The sequence below is a fragment of the Pecten maximus genome, chromosome 12 (genome assembly GCF_902652985.1).
Source record: "Pecten maximus chromosome 12, xPecMax1.1, whole genome shotgun sequence".
NCBI lineage: Eukaryota > Metazoa > Mollusca > Bivalvia > Pectinida > Pectinidae > Pecten > Pecten maximus.
This window is the reverse complement of record NC_047026.1, coordinates 2,810,951-2,829,808: the sequence shown is the minus strand read 5'-3', so window position 1 is coordinate 2,829,808 and position 18,858 is coordinate 2,810,951. Positions and strand designations below refer to the sequence as shown.

At 35.9% G+C, this 18,858-nt stretch overlaps 1 protein-coding gene across 1 annotated transcript in view; it reads right to left on the bottom strand.

Annotated features, from left to right (window-relative positions):
• Positions 1-340: 340 nt before the first annotated feature.
• Positions 341-18,858, bottom strand: part of LOC117339645 (telomerase protein component 1-like) — a 60,322-nt gene continuing 41,804 nt past the window's right edge. The window contains 15 exon segments of the mRNA XM_033901353.1: positions 341-1,026; positions 5,912-6,022; positions 6,512-6,697; positions 7,341-7,458; positions 7,752-7,919; positions 8,245-8,363; positions 8,818-8,887; positions 9,517-9,728; positions 10,111-10,250; positions 12,551-12,704; positions 13,354-13,461; positions 14,102-14,221; positions 14,947-15,055; positions 17,187-17,341; positions 18,031-18,137. Coding sequence (XP_033757244.1) covers positions 886-1,026; positions 5,912-6,022; positions 6,512-6,697; positions 7,341-7,458; positions 7,752-7,919; positions 8,245-8,363; positions 8,818-8,887; positions 9,517-9,728; positions 10,111-10,250; positions 12,551-12,704; positions 13,354-13,461; positions 14,102-14,221; positions 14,947-15,055; positions 17,187-17,341; positions 18,031-18,137 — 2,018 coding nt within the window. The 3' untranslated portion in view covers positions 341-885.

Genomic DNA, 18,858 nt, shown 5'->3' with positions numbered 1-18,858 from the left:
TTTATAGGCCCTGGTTTCAACAATATAAATTCCCATAGAAAAGTATTGCATAATTAATTCAAGAAATGTTCCTAATCTGTGATTTTTTCCTTAAATCCAGAAAAATTATGAAGCAGGGGCCCGATATATATGATCACTGTAGGTAAATGTCTTAGTCTAACAAAACAATTTTGTTCGTTTGTTTGTGTTTAACGTCCTATTAACAGCCAGGGTCATTTAAGGACGTGCCAGGTTTTGGAGGTGGAGGAAAGCCAGAGTACCTGGAGAAAAACCTCCGGCCTACGGTCAGTACCAGGCAACTGCCCCACTTAGGTTTCGAACTCGCAACCCAGAGGTGGAGGGCTAGTGATAAAGTGTCGGAACACCTTAACGACTAGGCCACCGTGGCCCCTCACAAAACAAAACAAAGTAAAATTCAGAAGAAACAACATCTAATATTTTCAGAGACAATAACAATTGTTTGTGAAATACAATTTCAACAGAAAGGCTGGGTTGTAGGTGTTGACATATCACAGTTATGTACAGGGATTACTTATATATATATATGATAAAATAAAAAAGTCAAACACAGATCTGCTGTCTCCCTAGTACTTTCGCGGCTACATTGTGCCGCTCTTCAGGGGATTATATATTATATATATATATTGCCATGGCTACAAGGAACACCTTGGAGCAGACGTCGGACAATCATGATATTTTTCCTTTAGTGATAATTTTCATGTTATGTTTAGTACCTGGTGATAATTTAGGGTTTGGTACATGAGCCATGCCAATGATTTCAACAACCAAACTGCGGACCGTACATCACTTCCACCAAACTGCGAACTGTACGGTAATCCTTGTTCATTTTATTGGTTACTTCCAGCCGTTTGTTGTTACCTGTGTCTATTGTCGCCAGGTGAGGTAGTGGATGTTTCCCAACTGGTCACCGCAAACCAGACGAACCATGGATTTCTCTGTCGTGGATTCTGATTGGTTGGTTACGACTAAGCTCTCGACAGGGGCCGGACAGAAGAACAGGCCGACCTATAACACCATACAGAAGCAATGGTTAGAAATGGCTGTATATATTGACGAAGGTTTGAAATTACTGATGTATATGTATAGTGTACGTCAAAGGTCGGAAATACTCAAATGTACATGTATATAGTGTCAAAGGTCGAAAATACTCAAATGTACATGAATACAGTGTCAAAGGTCGAAAATACTCAAATGTACTCGTAAATAGTGTCAAGGTCAAAAATACTCAAATGTACATGTATATAGTGTCGAAGGTCGAAAATACTCAAATGTACATGTATACAGTGTCAAAGGTCAGAAATACTCAAATGTACCTGTATATATACAGTGTCAAGGTCGAAAATACTCAAATGTACATGTATACAGTGTCAAAGGTCAGAAATACTCAAATGTACCTGTATATATACAGAGTCGAAGGTCGAAAATACTCAAATGTACATGTATACAGTGTCAAAGGTCAGAAATACTCAAATGTACCTGTATATATACAGTGTCAAGGTCGAAAATACTCAAATGTACATGTATACAGTGTCAAAGGTCAGAAATACTCAAATGTACCTGTATATATACAGAGTTGAAGGTCAAAAATACTCAAATGTTCCTGTATATACAATAAGGGTTAGATTTTGTCCCATTGTCGAACATCCAAAGAAAATTATAAGGTCATTTAAGGATGACAGGACCAGGGACAAAAGTAAAAATAGATCCATGTTCAACATGCAGAGATTTAAGCATAGATGTACATCCACATTGTCAAAAGACAAAGTTCACAGATCAACCAAGAAGTTCTATGTCAAATGTTGTAAACAAATATTGGTCTGTTAACCCCAAATATGTTTTACATATAAATTTTACCTTCAGATACTGAAATACTAAGTTAAGCAGAGTCATAGAGTTATCAGAGTTCAAGATAATGAGGTTTGACTGTAAACAGGTCTACATCATCACAGTCATACATCATAAATATATACCGGTACGCATACCTACATTATCTGTGTCAAAGGTCACAGTCATACATCATAAATATATACCGGTACGCATACCTACAGCTTCTTACATTATCTGTGTCAAAGGTCAAAAGTCATACATCATAAATATATAACGGTATGTATACCTGCATTATCTGTGTCAAAGGTCACAGTCATACATCATAAATACATTATCTGTGTCAAAGGACACAGTCATACATCATAAATACATACCAGTACACATACCTACATTATCTGTGTCAAAGGTCAGTCATACATCATAAATACATACCGTACGCATACCTACAGCATCTTACATTATCTGTGTCAAAGGTCAAAAGTCATACATCATAAATATATATAACGGTATGTATACCTACAGCATCTTACATCATCAGTGTCAAAGGTCAGAAAGAAGAGCAAAATCAACAAAGGATCCGCGGGGCAGAACAACAGGTGCTCATCTATTGTTATATACTATTATGTACTATCTAACAATGAAATAAGAATTTGAATCACCTTAAGAGTGGTTAACTGGCGTGCTATAAATTGTACCTTAATTTCACTACAAAGTCAATTTAATATGTTCTAACTCTGGCGTGCTATAAATTGTACCTTAATTTCACTACAAAGTCAATTTAAAATGTTCTAACTGTTTGAGGAAAACAGGTAATCAAAAGTCTCCAAACTCATTAAACTAAACTTCATATCATGATTTTAAAACCTACTAAGTTTCAAAGAAACCAACAGAAAACTTCAGAATGAGATCTCCAACAAGTACGAGAAATCAACACAGGACAATATCTTCTGCAAAAAAAATAGTTTAATCAAACTTTTTTGGGGGAATTAATGTTATATCACCACTAATGCATTTCATGTTTCAAAGATGTATACCCACAGTATCTACAGCAGAGTCAAAGGTCAAAGTTCATAAAAAGATGCTGGCCCAAATTTTCAAAAATCATAAAACTGATGTATGCCTTAAGTTTTGAAAGTCTAAATTTATAAACAGATATAAACTGAGCTATAGCGATACAGAAACATTGTACTATCACTTAAATGGGTGAAGACAATTGTGTCAAAAATTCAAAATATTTACAGACCCGTCGATCATGTCAGATTTACAATCAACAATCTTAATGCAAATAATACACTGGGCAGTTTGCCATGAAATCAATGTCAACAACCAGAGACAGACAATATCTCTTCAACAAGCATTTTATTGATGTCACTGTACATGTAGTACTTCAACAATGGAGGCAAATCATATCATAATACAATTGAATCTTCAACAGATTTTTAGGAATTTATTACTTTCATTTTTATCGCCCGCGAGATTATAAACATAAATATTTCTCAGGTGTGACTTGCAAATTTAGGTAAGTAATAATACCTGTACAAACATACCAGGTCAAGAACATCTCCATAGGGGTGATAAAGTGAGCCACATAGTCGTGTGAAAATGCCGTTGATAAATTTGCTAAAAACCTAAACAGCATTCCCATTCGGGTTACAACTACCCCACAGCATCCAGTTGACCCTTGATTTTTAGCAATTTCAGAAGTCAGATCACTATTTCTCAGAAATCTGAAGAGTTAAAACATTATGTCAAAAAGACATGCTCCTCCAAAGTCAAGAGTCAAATCTGATTTTGGAGAGTCAAAAACATACTCTCAACGGTCTTCTGGATGCCCTGTACCCATCGCATTACAGAAAGATGAAAGAGAGATCTGATAGGGATCTTGGTGCCCACCATTGAAATATCTTAATTGGATCTCTGTCAGACTGACATTTTCGCTACTTTATCACCTGCCTTTTGTCCTCTTAATTGAAACAATACAAGCCTACATAAGAAATTAGAGCAAGATCTTTAACGAGATTTCAGAGATATAATCAAGCTGTTAAAATTCAAAATGACCTCCTGTCAGCCATCTTGTTTTCCACTCAGTTTCAAAATTCAATGTGCACAACTTGAGACTAAGGATAACCTACATATGAAATATGAGAAAGATTCATGAAGAACTTTCTAAGAAATAGCGATAACAAGGATTGTTTACAGACGGACAAGAGACAGTCAGACGGCGGACCGGAGCCCCACTCGATTTGCACTCTTCTCCTTCTACAATATCACTTCCGGTCACTCGATTTGTAGCTCTTCTGCTTCTGGAAGATCTTCTACCTCTTCCGTCTCAAAGCTGGAAGATTTATCTTAAAAACTTGTTTGTTTTGGATTATTTTCTTCTGGTTTACTCGATTTATATATAACGGAATGCAATCTTCTTAGAAGGCTTCTCTTCCGAGAAGAGTGCAAATCGAGTGGAGATCAGAGATCAAGGGCGATTTGAATAGAATCACTAGCAAGGCTCATGTTATTTTCCTGTAATACAATGGGTGGTCATATTGCCCATTACCTTAAATTACAATGCAGTTTATAACAAATTTTTACATTTAATTTACTTTCTAAAACTGGCAGCTTGCAATTGGACTTCATAATAATTCTGAGGGCCTAAATATGGAGGACAACGAGTGATCAAAAGAGCTTCTACAATAATCAAATTTTAAAATCCTATAAGGCTATTTCTTCTTCCCTTCTTTCGAAACAAATTAAACAAACACACCAAGAGGAACTTACATATCAAATTTGATGAAGTTAGGTTTTGTATTGTTTAACCACCAGGTCAATTAAGGACAGCTTTTAATGTGTGAGAAATAATTGTATATACATGTCGTGTATGTGTACATGTTGTGTATGTGTACATGTTGTGTATGTTGTGTATGTGTACATGTTGTGTATGTGTACATGTCGTGTATGTGTACATGTCGTGTATGTGTACATGTCCGTGTCATGTGTACATTGGTGTATGTTGGTGATGTGTACATGTCGTGTGTACATGTCGTGTATGTGTACATGTTGTGTATGTTGTGTATGTGTACATGTCGTGTATGTGTACATGTTTGGTGTATGTGTACATGTTGTGTATGTTGTGTATGTGTACATGTTGTGTATGTGTACATGTCGTGTACATGTCGTGTATGTGTACAGTCGTGTATGTGTACATGGTGGTGTATGTTGGTATGGTCACATCGTCCGTACATGTCGTGTGTGTACTAGTGTCGTGTGTATGTGTACATGTCGTGTAGTGACATGTTGTGTATGTGATACATGTCGTGTATGTGTACATTGTTGTGTATGTGTTACAGTCGTGTCTGTGTAAGTGTGTATGTGAACATGTCGGTTTTGTGTACATGGTGTATGTACATGTCGTGTATGTGTACATGTTGTGTATGTGTACATGTTGTGTATGTGTACATGTCGTGTATATGTACATGTCGGTATGTGTACATGTATGTGTACATGTCGTGTATGTGTACATGTCGTGTATGTGTACATGATGTGTATGGGTACATGTTGTGTATGTGTACATGTCGTGTATGTGTACATGTCGTGTATGTGTACATGTTGTGTATGTGTACATGTCGTGTATGTGTACATGTTGTGTATGTGTACATGTCGTGTATGTGTACATGTTGTGTATGTGTGCATGTTGTGTATGTGTACATGTTGTGTTTGGAAGGACGCAGTATGTTCGTGTTTGTCTCCTCGTTATAGTGTGGAATTGACATCAACTTTATAGTGCTACCTCACTGAACCATAGAGGCAAATACAACCAGCAGGACACCCCACTCAATCAAATCACACTAACAATGGACGGAGCAGTTATCTCACTCTCTCAATATACTGAGCGTTAAGCAGGGGTAGCAATCATTTACAGACTCCTGTATATCTCTGCCAGGGGACAGAACCCAATGCTTTCCTCAATGCTCGAATGCTCAACTAAAGGCTAAAAGTTATACAGATCTCCTCTGACAAACAGCTATAGCATTAAACTTTAAATTCAAAATGGCTTATTTCAAACACTCACCTGTTTGAGCTTACTATCTTGTCGACGCCAGACTTTGACAGTGCAGTCGTGCGCTCCAGTGAATACAAACTGTTCTGAGGTTGCAACACAAGTAACGGCAGCACTGTGGATCTGTAGAGTAGATGTACAGAATCAAAATCTAGCATGGATATATATATTTAGTTACTTTGGTAAAAGAAAGCTGAAAATTCAGGATATAGGTACAGAACATTGCCTAGTATGTGATTGTGTCTTCTAAACTCAAAATATTTATTTAGTTTTTATTTGCTGTGGCACAAATTGATCTAGAGTATTTTTGGGTGAGTTGATACTCTTCTTCAGGCCTTTCATATTAATCTAGGAGGATACTGTAAAAAATATTTCCAAGATGGATTATTATTACTTCTTTTTTGTTTAATCTTTTCGAAGTTTGCTCAAAATAGATGTATATACTTTCAGACTTTGAAAACAGAACATAATTTTGAGAAAAATTTGGTCCATTTAATGATTTCTGCAAAAAAAAAAAAAAAAACAAACCCACAAAAACCCTTCAAACTATGATAACTCTGAAAGTATGAACCACTGAATAAAAAGTATGCAGCGTAATGTTGGAAACCCTACCTTGGTTTCTGTGTGGCTGTTCATTTGTCTTTTACTAGTACTGATCTGCCCAGTAGAAGTGACGGCATAGCTGTCATTGTTACTGGTTGTCAGACCTAGAATTCTCACTGGTACCTGTCTGTGTACGGGGACGCTGGACGCCGGGGGAATATAATACGAGTCGACAGATGTCAGCTTCTGTCCGAGCTAAAATGTAAAAGTTGATATGTTTTAGTAAATTTTCTGTCACAAAAATTTCATGTTGGGATAATATTTTATATCATTATATATGACACAGATACAGTGGTCCCTCTATTTACGACCACTCTCATGAACGACCACCCCTTGTATGCGACCAATTTTTTCGTTCACCGACGTTTTCCAACAATAAATTACCCCTTCTAAACGACCACCCAGCTAACCCGACCAATGACCGCTTAATCATGTCCAAAAACGTGAAATGTACTTTGGTTTCCCTCTCGATTGTATTGAAAAGTTTGTTTTTTCTTCTAGAATTTAAGCATGAGGTTTTTTGGCAGAGCGGAATCGCACAGATACAATTCTTTTCAAACCGTCCTTTACAGAGTTACAATTCATTAGCATTTATTTCAAGGTAAAATTCTACATAGCAAGACATTTTCCTGTACTATGCACGATACTGCATATTTTTTTCCACCATACGATCATGTGACATCTTTGTTTATGATCACAATAGTGTTATTACACATTAATGTTTGTTACCATGGAAACACAAGTGAGCTCTATAATGTAGTGTTAAAGAATTCCTCGGGATGAGGAGATCGAGAATCAGGATAAAATAGTTTCTAGCGCTTAAAAAGTGGCATCTTACCTTGTTCATTGTGCCTCTACACACATAGCCATTCGCCGTGGCAACATGGAAAGTGGGCGTGGCTGTACTTGTCCTGAACTTAATTCCGAGTATCCAATCAGATTTACCAAAGTCAAAGCTGTCAAAAGGCAAAATCAAATTTAACACAACATAGGAATTTATTCTGCAGAGAGTCAGCAAAGTATTTACTCTACAAATCCAGATACAAAAATGTACAAACATTTTAATGACCACAAAATCCATAAAAATAACGGCACGATACGAACAAAAAAAGATTTGCATGAAGTTAACTTTCCAGATAATTTATTCTTTAAAGAGTATTTTAACATCTAACCTTCAGGACCTTTTACAAACCCTTACATTATATTTATCCTTATCAAATACAACTCCAGAGGGACTGTTTTCATTTACCTTTCAGACAATTTGTTCTGCTGTGCTGTGTTCCAGACAGTCAGTTTTCCACACCATTCTCCTGACACGAATATATGACCCGCGTTAGAATCTAGCTCGGAAGACGTGGCCAAGGCAGTGACAGGTGATATGGTAGAGAAAACTTTATGCTTCTGACATAAAGGTACACTGTCCAAACAAAAAAAGAAATATTTTATTATCTACAAAATGAAAAATATTGTTTTTGTGATTTTTTATGGCATATCACTATAATTAAATTCTTTACGATTGCACATTACAGAAATACATTTTAAAGTGCTGACAACGTAGAATTACATCAAAGTTAAACTAAAATCTTCAAAGATAAAAATCTAAAATGTGTTCAATACAAATGAAGATGCAATACATGTAATTATCTTATGTTAAAGGTTAATTCCATCTTTATACTGTTAAAGTAGAAATCAATTCTCAGGGTGTTCCATTTTTCTCTCCCTTCTATTATTTATGTACTTACATTTGACCAGATCGGGTCTTTTTGTAAATGTTCCATACAATGATCTGGCCGTCGTCTCCTCCAGTAACGAAAATGTTGGGTGCCAGGAAACAGGCTGCATTGACAGATTTCTTGTGGGCCTAAACAAAGATTTATCATACTTTTATCGCAGGGATTAAACCATTTTACATTATTAGGAATCATTATCTAACTACAAAACTGTGTTTCACAAAAATTACATAATATGGTAAATCTTCCACGGGGTTGGGTAAGTGACCTTTTTCATGGCAAATTGGGGAGTTGAATCTTGGTCATTCATTCTTACCATTTATTTAGAGGCTAAATTCAGTTAAGTGTTTTATCTGTAACTATACGACAAAAACTCTCTAATCTGTAATGACATGACAAAATCTATCTTACCTGTAACAACATAACAAAATCTATCTTACCTGTAACAAAATGACAAATCTATCTTACCTGTAATGACATAACAAAATCGTTCTTACCTGTAACGACACGACACAATCTATCTTACCTGTAACGAATATAACAAAATCTATCTTACCTGTAACGAAATAACTAAATCTATCTTACCTGTAACGACATGGCACAATTTGGTGTACTGGAATCACTAGATTTATGCCACATCTTCAATACCCCATCTCTGCAAATAAGACAATTCAATATTGATATAAAGATGTCTAATCATGTTGTCTATAGAATCAAATTAAGAAGTAAAATAAAACATTTTTTTTCTAACAATAAGTTTCATTTTTATGAACTGATACAGTTCAGATTTGACATAGATTGACATGGCTGGAATCATTGAGACCCTGACCACTACAGAACACCTGGGCCAATAATCATGTACTCATGCTCAAATAAATATTTTGTGTTTAGACTCAAATAGTTTTGGTGACAAATCTGATATCTGAATCAATATTTTTTTAATAACTTGAATAAATTTCGGAAAGCCTTCAAGTGAGCTATTATTTTGATGCTTTGATTTTTTAAGGTGGTATTTTATGATTAAGCGAGTTTGAAGAGAGTTGGGTTGAGCACAAATTTCATGCTTGAGGACGAAATTGGTTTCATGAATATGTGCCCTGGTCTAATTCTTGCAATTTTTCCAGAGTCTCGATGTTTATCCATCTTTTGCTAAAAAAATTTCATTACTTTTAATAATTTTGAGTTAGAATTATGATTTTGCTTGTATGTTGGGATTATTTTTCACTAATAATGCTGATCATTGTCCGACATTAAAGGATTAAGGATTTTTTTTTATCTACTGACCTGCTACCGGTCAAAAGGATGGACTTGTCCGGCGACGTCTCAACAACGGTCACTGGTGCATTATGGACACCCGTAGCAGACTCAGTTGACAACTGTGGCTCCCACAGACGGATGGCCTTGTCCAGGGACGTTGTACACAAGTGACCATCTTTGTTGGCGGCTACACTGACCACTCGATCAGAGTGACCAGTCAAACTAGCCATCTCATTGGCCTGTGGAAAGTAACGAAAGTAATAAATATCTAAATTACAATATATGAATGAATCTTGTTCAAACAAAAAGAAAACATTCTCAATGCTCATTTTAAGATCACATGCATATAACTGTTCATTCAACAAATATATTTTGAATATAAGAAATTTTTTTGTCAATTTCACTCCAGAAGAAAATATTTTGTAGATGTATTATTTTATCTTAATTACAGCATACAGATGCGATTTCAATTTTATTTTTGTCAAATGAAAATGAAAACTCTGAGTCTCAAAGTAAAACAATTGACAATATTCAGGGCCTGCGACCCACAAAAGAGAAGAAAGCACCCATATTTTCATAAAATCTGTTTCTGGTTAAATAGATAAGCTGAATGAGACATACCTGTAGTGGTTTCCACAGTACAGCAGTGCCATCGTCCCCACAAGTGGCTACTATAACTTCCTCTAGTTTCACCGCAGGTTTGTAAACTTTTTTGGTCTCCGATTCTTCTGCTGTTACGGCAGCACTCCAGTCCATTTCGTCTGCAAGGAGAAATAACTTTTTTTATTCAAATTCAGGTAAATTCACATCTTAATGAAACTCAGAAAGGGAATAACCTTTCATTTTCATCCAGGTAGAAAAAAAATATTCAGTACCTATAAGGCAAGAGGGATAACTCTTTATATCAAACAAGTATACTGGGTATTGTTTCAGCAATAAATGTCCTCTACTGGCTTCCCACTAAAAATAGCAACAGTAACTTTGAACTTGACCCAAAAACCCTGAAACTCCAGCTTATCAGAGATCTTATGGGCCTTCATCATTATGTAAAGTTTGATAAAAATCTCTGAAGGAATGAAGCCATTAGAGAGATGACAAACTCTGGCATTACGTACATACGTACAAGATGGGCGGAGAGGAAACTTAAGGGTCTCCCCTGTTTAAACGGTAGGGGACTAATAGGACAAATCTAGAATGTAATGCAGAGGGAAATACTTTGTATAATATATATAAATCAAACAAGAGGACCACAGGGCCTGTATCGCTCACCTGGTTTGATTTGAGCATTAGCATCAAAATAATGTTTATGTTCCATTTGCTAAAAGCTTTACTTGTTGATACATGATAATATTGCGGGGGGATCTCAACTGCTTCAAAGATATAACCCAATAAATAAAGTCAAGATTCAACACGATTGTATGGGGGAGCAGCATACTTGCCAACTTTTAAAAATTCTCATGGGGGAGAAAGTGCGTGAGCGACATTTTTGACCGGAAAACACATTTCACGCGCGACACATTTAGCAAACAAAAACTAAGGGGAGATAATTTGCTATTTGAAAATAAATTCCTTGCATGAACACTGAGAAAAAGGGGGAAAAACTTATTTCAAGCTTTGCCAATGATCTTTTTTATTCAAGTTTGGAAAGATAATTATATAAGCAACAAGTTACAAAAAAAAAAAAAACTGCAAAATTACATCATTTTTCATTATTTCTGGAAATGATTTAACTCACTGTTCACTCTAAATAAAAGTATTTATTTCGATATGTTATGAAAATTATGTTGTAAGACAGATGTCAGTCTTTCTATCAAGCTTTCTCTCCAGCAGTAATCTTCAAAAGAAAATACCTAAACTGTCACGATAAATATCTAGAGTACATGTACAATATAACATCTAAATGAAATTCCAAATGTTTCTTTTGGATTACAACAAAGACAATAATACAAAAAATAAAAATAAAAAGGGTTGTACCAGCAGTTGTAATCACTATACTGCTATATAGGCTTACAACTCAGTACTTTGTAGGTGGGGACTGATACTTAAATTCAAAGTTTTAACATGACAGTATTTAGTTTAAGAAAGTGAGTATTTGTGGACATGTTTCTGTCTTTCAAAATGTGAATTGGGAAAGTTTCTGCCAAAATAATTCTCGGCACGAAGTATGCTGATGCTACGGTGATTGAAACGACGTTACCTACCGGCAACCAGGCCTTCGGTCTATATGGTCGTTATTGTGAATTTATTTCCTTGTGCTAATTATCTAAAGATCAGCCGATGTTTAAACGTAGTTAACATTTCAATAAGTAATCTGTCAAATTTGATACTCCGTTGATAACATTGCCAGTGTTGTTTTCACTTTTTCTGTCCGAGATATACTGTCAAGTAGAGGTCGTTTATGCGCTTGACATCAAAGGCAGTATACGAAGCCATTTACAAGCGTTTAATCAACCATGACTGACCTGCTACAAAACCATCACCACGCGCCCTCAGCTTAATTGGTTTTAATTACTTGTGTATTTATCGGGGTATTGTCACCCTTGCAGTCAGTGAAGTGTCAGAATTTCGTTACGGTCTGTGAGCAGGTCAGTTAACTGACCAATGCCCCACACATATGTCTTTCACCAGCCAGCAAGCGTTACTTGTCATAGGCCTTAGTGAATCTAACAAGATGAATAGGGGCTCCATACGGGGTTATCAAGACATATTCTCCAAAATCGGGAGAATACACTATGTTTTATCTATACGATCGGGAGACGGGGCAGGGAGTCTGGAATCGGGAAATTCCCGACTAAATCGGGAAAGTTGGCAAGTATGGAGCAGGTGTAACAGGTGAGCTAAAAAATTAATCTAGGAAATACACATCTGTACCTGACTAGACATTACACAATACAATTATCATTTCCCAACATTAACACAAACATGTATTCCCAACATGTAAAGTTTCTAAACAACAGATTTTATAAAATCAACAAAATAAAGATTTCACTAACACTGATAATCAATTTAACAACAACTGAAATTATGACAGAGACGAAGAAAATCTTAAATAACAACAGACCTGAAATGTTGAGTTTATCGCTCTCAGCCACTCGGACGTACAGGTCGCACGCATGTGCTGCCCTCTGGTGGGAGTGAAGAGTGGTGATCTCCGTGCCTTTGTGTGACCAAACCTTGACCGAGCCGTCATTACAACTGGAGACAATACAGCCGTACTGAAACCATGGAAACGGAAATTGAATTAGGTTTTAAGCACTCAATAAAGTTGTACTGAAACCATGGAAACAGAAAATGAATTTACTTGTAACCGCTCAATACTGTACTGAAATTATTAAAAGACAAGATGAATTTTGACTGTAGGAACTCTTTTTAGGTAGGAAACCATGTTATAATATACCGTATCCAGTTCTTTTAGGCATCTTTTCTGTCTTTTCATACAGGATGACATATTGGTAAAATTGATTCCAGAAAGCTACCTTAAACTAATAATTTGCACTTATGATTAATTAATGCATGAACTGATTAATACTGGAAACTGGAGCATAAAATTTGTTCTGAACAGATTTACTTTACATGGATATGAAAACTGGGAAAATATTTTTTTTTTTAATTCTGAAATTCATCTCTTTCTTCATTCTTTTAGATTTAATCCTGTCAAATTAATCCTGTTATGCCCGATTTCTTTCTCAAAGACATTTTGTACCAAACAATGAGTTTATCTTACCTTGTAGGTAGATAACAATGAGTTCGTGTCTTACATCCTTGTAGGTAGATAACAATGAGTTATTGTCTTACATCCTTGTAGGTAGATAACAATGAGTTTATCTTACCTTGTAGGTAGATAACAATGAGTTTATATCTTACCTTGTAGGTGACGGATGATATAGATGACATGTGACCAGTCATGCTCTGTTTCTCTGTCCCAGTCTTCACATCCCAGACTTTGAGAGTGAAGTCGTTGGATGCGGTCACCTGAAACAAAACATACAGTTCTTGTTGTAATTTGTGAGCTCTAATTCACACAGCTAATATAAAACAGGAAAATTACCTTAAAAATAAAATTAGTTCAAAATCCCTCAAAGAATGAAGCTGCTAGAATGCTGAAAAACTTTGGCGTTATGTACACACGTACATATCTATAAGATGGATGGAGAGGAAATATACAGTCACCATGGTTTCACTAGTAGGTGTCATGTATACTGTAAACTTGGAAATTTAAGTGAGGGGGAAATTTACAATAATTACACTGAGTCCTTTTGATCGTGAAAATTTCCCCCTGAATTTGCATAATCTCAAACTATAAATGAAGGTGGATCAATCGCGAAAAATTCCCCAACATGTATAGTTTACATATCAAAATTGTGAAATGTATACTGTAAACGTGGAAATTTACGCTAATTACACGGAGTACTTGTGATCACGAAAATTTCCCCGCGCGTATTATTTTGATATCAATTTGCATAATCTCGAACTATAAACGAAGGTGGATAAATCGTGAAAATTTCCTCAAAGCATAAAGTTTACATATCGAAATCGCGAAATTAACACCCCGCGAAAATAACCACGTTTACAGTATCCTAAAAGTAAAACTTGACAAAATTGTTTGACTTACCAGAAAATCCCCAAACCAACTACAGCTGGTGACCCAGTCTTTGTGACAGGAATGGAACACTTGTAATGGCGCGGTACTGGAGTCTAGTAAACTCATCCTCAACTCCCAAATCATCACCGACTGGAAATAATCGTAAAGGTCAAGATGACACCACTACAGTTAAACACTGAACAGGTCTTTTCACATGGATATAGACTTCACTTTAAAAACATCAATGTTAGAATGTTCTCAAATTAATCTTAATGTTACACCACGGTCATTCTGTATCTAAATCGGAGCTTTATGCAGCGCTGAAATTATTTCTTTTGACAATTCACAGAAATTTACTTTGATGTTCATACATCTAAATAAATACTGAACAAGTACACGGTACTTTCAGTTACAATTGTTGCATGAACTTCAAGTTTTTCTATTTGATATCCCATGTGAACTCTCTCTAGTTGCTGTGCAGAAATTTTCTATTCTTTTATGTATTCAGCCTTGACAATTGGTGTTCCAGTGACAAATGCTGTATGAAAATGGAGTTTTATTATCCAGAATTTCAAGAGAACACAATTTATTTAGCAGGACTCTATTTTTTCCCCCTTAAATTCCTATGTATTCAACCTTGACCTTTATCCATGAAAAACAATCCATTGCCATGTGTAAATATCACACACAATTTTTTTTATTTGTTTACTGGATTTTTAGCCATAGCCAACAACCAGTCATTTTGAGGTTTGACTTTGCCACAATTTCTATGACCTTCATTTATAGCCATAGTCAACAACCAGTCATTTTGAGGTTTGACTTTGCCACAATTTCTATGACCTTCATTTGAGAGTAGAAGATTATTTTTCACTCACCATGTCTCGACTTGCGGTGGCCAGTTGTCTTTCATTTGGACTGAAAGCACAACTTGTCACTGCTCCAGTGTGATTACCCAAACAAGCAACAGACTTCACCATCTTAGGGCTGTAACAAACATTCAACTTATCACGGCATTCTGATGCTCGAAAATATTGCAGCACATAATTCTTAATTGGATTTACTGACTGTATATACAGCTGAAATTGATCATTGTTTTTTTCTGATTTTTTTTCTTTTTTTTTTTTATGGTATATCACCATTTTAATGTCACAAATAGAGTTTTTTCATTGCCTCAAACGTTATTGACAAGATTGTATAGTCAACTGGAATAACAGGCAAAGTCTATATAAATTCTCTCTGTGTTTCACATTGCAGAAGTTTTCTCCACATTCTAATTCAAACAAGAAACAAAAATGTGATTGACACACCTTGAGAATGACAAAGAAGGTATAATTTACTGTATTTATTCTAAAAAAGCCCAGGGGTTCAGCATATAAACTTTGACAGAAAGTAGAGGGGTGCTTAATGCAGGACAATGAAATTGAATTTGCTAGCACTTTTCCTTAATTGCAATAGACATGGGTGGGCTTATTACCAGACATGGACTTATAACCAGACATGGATTAATTACCAGACATGGGCTTATTACCAGACATGGACTTATTACCAAACATGGGCTTATTACCAGGCATGGGTTTATTACCAGGCATGGACTTATTACCAGACATGGGCTTATTACCAGACATGGGTTTATTACCAGGCATGGGCTTATTACCAGGCATGGGTTATTAACAGACATGGACTTATTACCAGACATGGGCTTATTACTAGACATGGGTTTATTACCAGGCATGGGTTATTACCAGACATTTACTTATTACCAAAGATGGGCTTATTACCAGACATGGGCTTATTACCAGACATGGACTTATTACCAGGCATGGGTTATTACCAGACATGGGCTTATTACCAGACATGGGCTTATTACCAGACATGGGCTTATTACCAGACATGGGCTTATTACCAGACATGGGCTTATTACCAGGCATGGGTTATTACCAGACATGGGCTTATTACTAGACATGGGTTTATTACCAGGCATGGGCTTATTAACAGACATGGACTTATTACCAGACATGGGCTTATTACCAGACATGGGCTTATTACTAGACATGGGTTTATTACCAGGCATGGGTTATTACCAGACATTTCCTTATTACCAAAGATGGGCTTATTACCAGACATGGGTTATTACCAGACATGGGCTTATTACTAGACATGGGTTTATTACCAGGCATGGGCTTATTACCAGACATGGGCTTATCACCAGACATGGACTTATTACCAGGCATGTGTTTATTACCAGATATGGACTTATTACCAGACATGGGCTTATTATCAGACATGGGCTTATTACCAGACATGGACTTATTATCAGACATGGACTTATTACCAAACATGGTCTTATTACCAGACATGGACTTATTATCAGACATGGACTTATTACCAAACATGGTCTTATTACCAGACATGGGCTTATTACCAGACATGGACTTATTACCAGATATGGGCTTATTACCAGACATGGACTTATTACCAGATATGGACTTATTACCAGACATGGACTTATTACCTGATATGGACTTATTACCAGACATGGACTTATTACCAGATATGGGCTTATTACCAGACATGGACTTATTACCAGATATGGGCTTATTACCAGACATGGACTTATTACCAGATATGGGCTTATTACCAGACATGGACTTATTACCAGATATGGGCTTATTACCAGACATGGACTTATTACCAGATATGGACTTACTACCAGACATGGGCTTATTACCTGATATGGACTTATTATCAGACATGGACTTATTACCAGACATGGACTTATTACCAGACATGGGCTTATTACCAGACATGGGCTTATTACCAGACATGGGTTTATTACCAGACATGGACTTATTACCAGACATGGACTTATTACCAGACATGGGCTTATTACCAGACATGGGCTTATTACCAGACAATGAACTTATTACCAGACATGGGCTTATTACCAGACATGGACTTATTACCAGACATGGACTTATTACCAGACATGGGACTTATTACCAGAGAAGGCTTGTTACAAGGTACAGGCTTATGACCAGAATTAAGCTTGCTGGAAGAAAAGTATGTAAATGTTGTTGTTCTACAATTTAAATACAAGGTGTGGATCTATACGTACCATTTACCACCCTTTGTCCAGACTGTAGGATACACGTAACACTGACAGTCCTCACCGCCGGTAGCCAGGTATTTTTTAACTGTTGCGACACACATCACAGGTTTAGAATGGGACGACATGGCACACACGTGTTTGCCATCATTAGCCCTTACAACCTGGAAAATAGTCATATATAATCAGGATTCTTATCTCTGCTATAAAACAGGCTATTAGTTAAACAAAAACCAAAAAAGAAACCAAAAATATACTTTTATACTGTAAATTTTTATTTTTCAAATCATTCTGTGAAAGCAGATTTTAATGTTGGGTGAGCCTGTATGAATCTTAGGCCATTTTCGTTTTTGCGGTCCAAACGGTTAGACCAGTTGGACCGGTGTTGTTTTTAACACAACATTCTATATTAGAAACTGATTTTTTTTTTCCTTTTACATGTAGTTAAACTTTCACTTCTTAAGCGCTTCGTAAGGACAAAACATGGATTTCGATAAACATAGGACAAGATGGTTCCACAATCCAGGGGCAGGGAAAGGCAACAAGATCACACTAACAAGAGGCCCAGAGGGCCTGCATCACTCAAACAAAACATTATAGTCATTGAGATGAAATCTAGCAATATATGTGGAGCCACACAGGCAAAAAATCATCAAAGAATGTTAATGGCGAAGGGTAAATTTTGCTCCCTGACAAAATTTCACAGGAGTGGGCCAAAGATACCAGTCAATATATTACATACTCATGAAAACTAAATATCTACCTGAACAGATATTATAGAGGGGAATATATAATTAAGTCCTAACTGAAGACTGAACATTTGTATCTATCTTTCAATGTAATGGTGGCATACCTTGCTTGTACAGTCGTCTGCTCCCGTGAAGAGGAAGATACCGTCATGACTATACCTCAGGCCCCTTACTCTGGACGTGTGGAGCTGAGTACTCCACAGCTCAAATCCTGTAACAAATCATTGGTAAGGTTTTTATAATTCAAATCCTGTAACATGTCATTGGTAAGGTTTTTATAATTCAAATCCTGTAACATGTCATTGGTAAGGTTTTTATAATTCAAATCCTGAAACTTTTCATATATTTAGTCATTAATGTATTAACTCGAATCCTGTAACAAATCATTGGTAAGATTTTTATAATTCAAATCCTGTAACATGTCATTGGTAAGGTTTTCATTATTCAAATCCTGAAATGTTTCATATGATTAGTCGGTAATGTATTAATTTGAATCTTGAAATATATGGTTGACAAAAGTCGCTGCCCTTAATTCAAATGTTATATAAGCTGACCTCATTTTCATCAACATTCCTGTCCTTACGGAAATTCCTACTAAAAAATTTTCCATTTGGAAAGCATAACAGAACTGAAAAGTTCCACAACCGAGATATTTGCCTTTTAATCCAACAATGTGTTTCTATTCGGGGATATTACATGTTAAGGAACGTTTATCAGACGGGTCTGTAATGACAGTATCCATAAGCTTTCACAAGTCCTTGTACTGTATTGTATTCAGTTCAAAACTAATTTAAACATTTTTCTACTAACATCTTCAATCTTCTACTATTAAAAAAATCTTTCTGTATTCTTTTTTCTCAATTCTTCAAATTAAAGTTTAAATTATTAAAATTATCAAACAAAAAGAAGAAATACTGTATAAAATGATTTTA